This window comes from Danio rerio, chromosome 19 (assembly GCF_049306965.1).
Source record: "Danio rerio strain Tuebingen ecotype United States chromosome 19, GRCz12tu, whole genome shotgun sequence".
Classification (NCBI taxonomy): Eukaryota; Metazoa; Chordata; class Actinopteri; order Cypriniformes; family Danionidae; genus Danio; species Danio rerio.
This window is the reverse complement of record NC_133194.1, coordinates 51,105,001-51,114,004: the sequence shown is the minus strand read 5'-3', so window position 1 is coordinate 51,114,004 and position 9,004 is coordinate 51,105,001. Positions and strand designations below refer to the sequence as shown.

The following is a 9,004-nucleotide window of genomic DNA, read 5'->3' as shown; positions in this document are numbered from 1 at the left end:
TGTGTGTGTGTGTGTGTGTGACTGCTGCAGCTGTGAATCAGAGCGCTGGTGTGAGTCATTAGTGTAAATCACTCATTATTCCCATCCAGCTGACCTGTGTGTTTGTGTTTGTGTGTGTGTTTGTGTGTGTGTGTGTGTGTGTGTGAATGTACCCTTTTTGAGTGTGTTTGTTTGTAAATTCTCCAGAAATCCCCAATAATCAGGCAGAGAGAGGAGCGCTCTTAGACAAGTAAGGTTTAATGTGCTACATTAAAAAAGTTTGTCAAAAATAGTTTCTCACATTATAAAGTATGAACATCTTTTCAGACTGAGTCAAAAATAATCTAGAATAATAACAAAAGATCTGTACAGAAGCCACTAAATGAAGGAACGGCCTGCTTTCTACAACCCTGCAGCTAAACACAAGCAAAACTCCCGCACGTGGATCTAGGTCCTGCTTTTTCCAGTGCTGACGTCAAATAAATTAAAGAACGTAGGAAAGCTAGCGGTTTGACTTTAGTTTAGTATGAGGTACAGTTGTGCCCGTAGTTCTGTATAGTCTACACACAATAATAAACACACAAGTGGAGCAATCTTCATGATTGGCAAATTCAGCTCCAGCTACATTGATTTGGTCGAGTTCATAGTGCTAAAAATACTCGCTTGATGAATGAGACGACAGTAAACATCGGCAGACACAACCGAGTAACATAAAACTACCAAACAACTACCAATAATCCTCTCGGGTTAAATATTAAATAAAAAGTGAGGCATGTTTTCTGTCCAATGTCCAAGGGGTTTGGTGGAAACCTGCTACAGTGTAAAAAGCGATTAGTTGACTTGACTTAAAAAGTTAAGCTGAAGTATGCGCATAATTAAAAACATTCATTCATTCACTTTCTTTCGGCTTACTCCCTTATTTATCAGGGTTACCACAGAGGTGTGAACCACCAACTATTCCAGCATATGTTCTACACTGTGGATGCCCTTCCAGCTGCAACCCAGTACTGGAAAACACTCAATGTCCAATTTAGTTGATCAATTCCCCGGTAGCGCATGTGTTTGGACTGTGTGGAGCACCCGGAGGAAACTCGGGTCAAGACAGGGAGAACATGCAAACTCCACACAGAAATGCCAACTGACTCAGCCAAGGCTTGAACCAGTGACCTTCCTGCTGTGAAGCCACAGTGCTAACCACTGAGCCACCGTGTCACTTATAAAAGTTCAGTAAGCTTACCAGATTCAAGTTACAACCGGTATACTCACTTTTAAAGTACACTCAAACTCCACTTTGTTCAAACTGTTTATAAAGAGCTGAAATGACTCAATTCTTGAGGTTTTCTGGGAGACGACTTAATTATTTCAGGTTTAATCGACTTAAATTTGTAAAACGTATAGGTTAACTTAATTTATTCATGTTGTCTCAACACTAACTGGTTGTGTGGAACACAACATTTCTTTACAGTGTAACTACTCACTGTAGATTGTTGATTTATTTAAATAGCTTAATCAGATTTTAAGTACATTTTTTAAAGTTATACAACGTTTAACTTCATATTTGAAAGCCAATTTGGTTTATGTAAGTTCAAGATGATTAGAAACTTACTAAAACATTAAGTTAAGCAGGTTTTACTCTTGTTTAGGTCACAATTCACAGTACTATAAACATCAACAAACACTACTAGCTTAATAAATGACTAATTACCTGTTCATTAATGGTTAGCAAGGTAGAAGTTGGGTTAAGGTTTGGGGTATGTATCATCTTTATAACTGCTAATGAATCATTCATATCCTAGTAATAAGCAGGTAATAATCCAGTAGTGAACAGCATGAGCTGTGACCTAAACTAAAGTGACTTTTACTATCGCTTTTAACAGTGTATGAGCTACAGTGAACGATCCCTTTGCTGTACTAGGTTTTGTATATTGTCATAAAGCATCACGTCCAGGATTGTAAAATTACACACGCATACTCCACTCGAACACATTCGCACGCTTGTGATGGACGGGAAAATCCAGTCCACTTTGGACTGTCGCATAATAGTGTCCGCAGCGGGATTGACACAATATTCCTGAGAATCCCAAAACAACTTGAAGATAAAAAAGTAAATTATACATTAAACACGGATAAACAAGCATTAAAACATTCGATACAGTGCTCAAACAAGAGGAAACTCAACAATAATAAGTTAAGACAAACTCACATGGAAAATAAAACAGAAACACTTCAGCTGAAGCACCGATTCTCACTATTAACCAGTGGTGTATCACCTGTCTGTTATTATATTATATCGTTTGGTTGTTAGTACTTATAAAGCACATATTCTGCATGAGGTTTATTTATTTTATGATCTCTAACACCTAAACACATCTATAACTATTAATAAGTCAAAAACGGACAGATCATTGAGCTAAAAGTCACAGTGGTTTGTTAATAGCGAGAATTGTGGCTTGATAAAAGTGTATAAGAAACAGATGAGATGAGGAACGTATAATCACATCTTCATTCTAGGGCAGGTCTGAGGGCAGAAGTGCAATCGTTTGACACAGTCTTCTTCAAGTCTTTGGAAACACTATTTGTTTGTTTTGGTGCGGCTCTCATTGGCTTGGTTTACGCGCTCATCCCTCCACTTCTGAAGAGAGATTTTTGGTGTCAACTATGGTGTGCATAGATAGCATTTTCAGCAACACTTTACTCAACGGGGTGTTCATAAAACCTTTATAATCTTGACTATGAATATGAATATGAAATATGTGTTGCGCATTCCTATGACGACTGTCATTAAGTGCCATTTACTCAGTTATGTCATTGCAAAAATAACATTATTTGAGATGTCATGATGTATTAGGTTATGTCAAGTTGTTATTACAATAAAGACAGGTTATAATGTATTTGATTATGTCAAGTTGTTATAACAATGATATGTTATGATGTATTTGGTTATGTCAAGTTGTTATAACAATGATATGTTATAATGTATTTGGTTATGTCAAGTTGTTATAACAATGACATGTTATGATGTATCTGGTACTTGTCAAGTTTTCATAACAATAAAGACAGGTTATAATGTATTTGGTTATGTCAAGTTGTTATAACAATGACATGTTATGATGTATTTGGCTATGTCAAGTTGTTATAACACTAAAGACAGGTTAAGTATTTGGTTATGTCAAGTTGTCAACAATAAAGACAGGTTATAATGTATTTGGTTATGTCAAGTTGTTATAACAACGACATGTTATGATGTATTTGGTTATGTCAAGTTGTTATAACAACGACATGTTATGATGTATTTGATTATGTCAAGTTGTTATAACAATAAAAACAGGTTATAATGTATTTGTTTATGTCAAGTTGTTATAACACTTAAGACAGGTAAATATTTGGTTATGTCAAGTTGTTATAACAACGACATGTTATGATGTATTTGGTTATGTCAAGTTGTTATAACAACGACATGTTATGATGTATTTGGTTATGTCAAGTTGTTATAACAATGACATGTTATGATGTATTTGGTTATGTCAAGTTGTTATAACAATGACATGTTATGATGTATTTGGTTATGTCAAGTTGTTATAACAATGACATGTTATGATGTATTTGGTTATGTCAAGTTGTTATAACAATAAAGACAGGTTATAATGTATTTGGCTATGTCAAGTTGCTATAACAACAACATGTTATGATGTATTTGGTAATGTCAAGTTGTTATAACAATAAAGACAGGTTAAGTATTTGGTTATGTCAAGTTGTTATAAAAGTTACATGTTATGATGTATTTGGTTATGTCAACTTGTCATAACAACAACAACAAAGACAGGTTATGATGTATTTGGATATGTCAATGACATTTTATGATAAGGTTGGTTATGTCGAGTTGACATAACAACAAAGACAGAATATTTGGTTATGTCAAGTTGTTATAACAACAACAAAGACAGTGTATATATAAAATAACTGAGCCAACGACACCTAATGACACTTGTCATAAGCATGCATATTTTACATCTCCTGTGTCATGTCATGATTATAGAGGGCGTCATAACAGCCTTATGAACACCCCGGTAAAATAAAGCACTACCACTTTGTTTTTTGCAAGACGGGGCCGGGTGTAGACCTGAATGAAACACGCTGTACATGAGCATCTACTCCTCCTCAGTCTTTATGGAGGATCTGTGGCTGAAGTGCACCACCGTGGCCCTGTCCTGCTGCTGTGGGACTCCAGTGCAGGCCCTCAGGAGCCCGTCCTCCTCTCCGCTCTGCAGACTGCGGGCCAGCCATTCCTCCAGGGCCGCATCCACCTGAGGCTCCGCAGCACTCTCCGGCAGCGCCTCAGCTTCGGCACTGGCATCGAAACGCTCCAGGAGCTCGGCAGCACGCCTCAGAGTCTCCGGGGCCTGGGGCCGGCCGGCTGGACAGCAGCCGCAGCGCTGGTGCAGGCGCAGAGAGAATCTGTGGATGAAGCTGCGGCTGCAGGCGGCGCAGGAGTGAAGCCGCTCGCGGGAGCTGTGCAGCCGGCGGTGGAGCTTCAGGTGGATGTACTGCGTGAACTTCACTCCACAGAGCTTACACTGATATGGCTTCTCACCTGAGTGCAGACGCAGGTGAGTCTTCAGGTTACTGGTGCTGCTGAAGCGCTTGTGGCACACCTGCGGACGGCAGAGACGATCAGTTCAAGCTCATGTATGGTGCAGTTATTGTTTTCAAAGCAGCTGTTGCATGTACAGGGGACTCTACCGCTATCTAAGGTATGCATTCTTATACCACATGATTGTTAAATGCTTAATTCTGATTGGCTGCTGGTATTTTTTTCAGCTAAAGTAGTCCCGGCAGGTTTTGAGCAGATATATATTACTACACTATATGATTTCAGTTACTTCACAACTACAACATTTTGTCTATTCCGATATACTGTTAATGCTTAATCCTGATTGGCTGATGAGCATTCTATTGTCAGATAAACATACAGGTAAAGTAGTCCCGGCAGGTTTTTAGTTAGGAGCAGTTTCATTTAAGCTCATTAATTCTGTGCTTATAATGATAACTATTAATTTTCAAAGCAATTATAAATATAAAGCTAAAGTAGTTCCGGCAGGTTTTAAGCACATTACAGCTCCGTATCACTACACTGAATTATTGTTATTTTAAAGTCCTATATAAATAAAGTATGACTATAATTAGAAGTAAAATAAGTAGACTTATCCTGTGTTTGATTGATTAAATCCTGTTAAGCAGGTTTTTGATTCGATATAATTGTTTTGCATACCCAATTGGCGGAATGTTTTGCTTGTTTTAAATAAAAACTCACTTCATTTTGACCTCAGATTATTTCTGAAAACAAAACAACATTTTCAGTTGTTCAGAAAATACTTCTTGAATTAAAACCTTTTAGACATTTGAACTAGAAACAAGAGAAAAGCTCTAAAAACCTGCTTTTTTTGTAGTGATAAATCCTGTAATTCAAAAGCAAACAAGAGGCAGGAGATGAGACAGGATTATATAATAGTCTTGTTGTTTCTTTGGAATTCAGACAGTAAGCCAGACGTGTTTTCTCTCTAAAGAACTGCATTTATTTTCAGTGGTCAAGATGAATGATGCCACCGTCACACCCTCTCTAGTTACTGTGCAACAAAACATTTCTTTTAAAGGAAACAGGAGTGACGAGGTAAAGGTTCTCTCACTGATAAGCAATGTTGTGTGTATGCGTCATGGTGTGCTCATAGGGTAAAAGTGTCATCTGATGGCCTTTATCTACACTCACCTGACACTCGTGTGGTTTCTCTCCGGTGTGCACCAGGTGATGTTTCTGCAGGTGGGCGAGCTGTGTGAAACTCTTTTTGCACAGGTTGCACTGGAATGGTCTTTCGCCACTGTGAACTCGCAAGTGCACCTTCAAAACATAAACGCATGTTAGTTTTAGTTAATAATAATAATAATAATAATAATAATAATAATAATAATAAATAAGGTTAAACTTTTTTACTGTAGGGCTTTTAAAAGGAACATCTTAAAAGAATCTAGATATAAAAATAAAATTTAAWTATATATATATATATATATATATATATATATATATATATATATATATATATATATATATATATATATATATATATATATATGAATAAATAAAAAATAAACAAAAAAGAAATTAAACAAAATAGTACAAATAAAAAAATAAAAATAAAGTGAAAAATAAATTATATAAAATAATAATAACAAAATAAATACATAATAAAATAAAAATAATAACAAACAATTTATTAAATTACAAAAAATATTAAGTTAAATTAAAAAGAAAAAAGTGAAATTAAATTAAAATAAATAAAAAAATAAACAAAAGAGAGAAAATAAACTAAAAGTAAAAAAAAAAAAATATAACAAAAATAATGTGAAAATAAAGTTAAATTAAATTAAATTAAATTAAATTAAATTAAATTAAATTAAATTAAATTAAATTAAATTAAATTAAACTAAATTAAATTAAATTAAAACAAATAAATAAATACATACATAAAAATAAATAAATAAATTCAATAATAAAAAATAAAATAAAATAAAAATGTTATCACATAAATTAAAGTTCAATTAAATTAAAATAAATAAAAAATAAACAAAAAATTTAACAAAATACTACAAATAAAAAAATAAAAAAATAAAAAAAATCAAGTAAAAAATGAACAAAAATAATAAAAACAACAAAAACAGAAACAAAACAGCACAAAAAATATATAAAACAAACATTATTTGATAACAAATAAATCAAACAAACAAAAATAAATCAAACAAAACAGTACAAATAAAAACAAATTAAATTAAAAACATATTAAAAAATCTAAAAACATTTTCAGAATACACGTTCACTTCTATTCCCTTTATTATTGACAAATAATTTTGCCTTCAGCAAGATAAATACAGAGTTAACCTTTAGTATATCTTCACTTTTAAAATAGGTGATATAACACATTTAAACACACACATTGTACTCACTTTAAGATTGGAGAGCTGTCCGAAAGTCTTCATACAGACATTGCATTCATATTTGATCTTCCCGTTCTGCTTTTTCAGTGGATACGGGAGAGATTTATACCCAGGAATCATGGCTGGAGAGGCTGACGGAGGCGGTGTGCTCTTAGGTGTAGTCAGACTCAGATTTATGGCTTCTTCACATTCAGAATAATGCGTCTGGCAAGGAGAAGTCTGAGGGGAAAGTTCTGGCGTTGCAGGCGCTCCTCTGGGGGGAGTATTGTGCCCCCTTTCGTTTAATCCTCCGTGGAGTGTGTTAGGATATGGAAGAGATACAGGTAATAAACCTGACTGTGGTATTGAAGGATAGGACAAACCGTCAGGATTCATGAAGCCGTATCGGTGGGCTGGTTTTGTGGGAAGCATTGAAGTGAACGGAGGAGAGTATGGAGGAATGAGCATGTGCTGGTAATGAGGGTTATACTGCGGTAAGAGCGGATATGGAGACCGTATTGACGGATATGAGGAGATCAAACCCTCTCGGTGACCGTACAGGCTGTGTAGATGCAGCGGGACGTCCTGCGGTGGAGACAGGCTCGGGTAAATGTTTGTTTTTTCATGCATTGGTTCTGACTTGTGGATCTTCTTGCTGAAGTCCATTATTTGCTCGTCTGGAGTGTCTGGCGGCGTGTCTCTCTCGATGTCGATCTTCTCTTCAGGTTCCTCGTCGTCTTTATTTGTGTCGCAGGGATGGTTTTGTGGGTTCGAGGGGTGTTTGGGGTAATATGTGTACTGAGGTAGAGGAGGCTTCTGGTACTCCATATCTGATGTGTACTCTGTGGAGAGAGAGAGAGAGAGAGGGTTATTAATCATGTATGTCACTGATCTCATTCATTTTCCTTCAGCTTAGTCCCTTATTTATCAGGGGTCACCACAGTGGAATGAACCGCCATCTATTCCAGCAATGTTTTACACAGTGAATGTCCTTCCCAGTATTGGGAAGCACCCATACACACTCATTCACACATACACACACACACACACACTCATATACTGAAGCCAATTTAGTCAACCCAAGCTCATTCTGAAAGCGTAGCCCTGCGGATGTTTCTAGAGACCGCGATTTACCGCTGGAGGTACGTATGGCTGCATTTAGTTTTTTGAAGTGAATGCTATTGGCCGGTGTGAGGCCACTCCTCTTCGTGCTCACCGGCTGACGGCTCAACTCTGGTGGATGGCTTTCCCACCACAACCAGTTTGTCCGGTTAGCTCATCGTGTTATGTCGGCGGAGCGGAAGTCAGGAAGGGAACCGGCTGCAATAACCGGGTTCGAGTCCGGGGAAGATCGGTTCTAGAAATCAGGTAAGACAAAATCCGAAAAAAACACTAAATGTTATGAACGAGTTTATAACAGGGTAAGAAAGCGGTCAAATCCGTAAACGCCGTCAAAATCAGACGAGGGCGTTTCTTTTTTCTGGACGGCTTTAATAAATCGTTGCTTGGGTTTAGGGAAGGAGGAGGAGGAGGGTGGGTCGGCCGATTGGTTGGCTGCCCAGTCAATCGTTCAGTCATTCAGTCAGTCAGTCGGACGCTCGACAGTGGCCTCCTGTGGCTTTACACGAGAACATCGTGAATGGTGCTCGTGAGAAGCATTCAAGACGCAAAAAAGCACGCACAGCGGCCTCTTGTGGATTCACGAAAACAAAATCTGCACAAATATGTACCTCCCAGGATCAATTTTGCGGCCTCCAGGAACATCCGTTGGGCTACAATTCCAGAATGAGCCTGGATTGAATTTAGTTGATCAGTTCCTCTATAGTGTTTGGACTGTGGGGGAAACCGAAGCACCCGGAGGAAACCCACGCCAACACGGGAGAACATGCAAACTCCACATAGAAACACCAACTGACCCAGCCGAGACTCAAACCTTGCAGTGAGGCGATCGTGCCACCCACTGTGCCATCCTGACGCCCATATTTATAATCATATCTATTTTTTGATATTTTATACACATATACATCTTGTTCTGACGACCTTCGGGGATCATCCATTAATC

General features: G+C 37.2%; 1 protein-coding gene across 2 annotated transcripts in view; it reads right to left on the bottom strand.

Annotated features, from left to right (window-relative positions):
- Positions 1-218: 218 nt before the first annotated feature.
- Positions 219-9,004, bottom strand: part of prdm1b (PR domain containing 1b, with ZNF domain) — a 32,555-nt gene continuing 23,769 nt past the window's right edge. For both annotated transcript variants that reach the window (XM_073931954.1, XM_073931955.1), the window contains 3 exons: positions 6,973-7,784; positions 5,744-5,872; positions 219-4,631 (listed from right to left, as the gene is read on the bottom strand). In XM_073931954.1, coding sequence (XP_073788055.1) covers positions 4,128-4,631; positions 5,744-5,872; positions 6,973-7,784 — 1,445 coding nt within the window. In that variant the 3' untranslated portion in view covers positions 219-4,127. The remainder of the gene's footprint in view (positions 4,632-5,743; positions 5,873-6,972; positions 7,785-9,004) is intronic.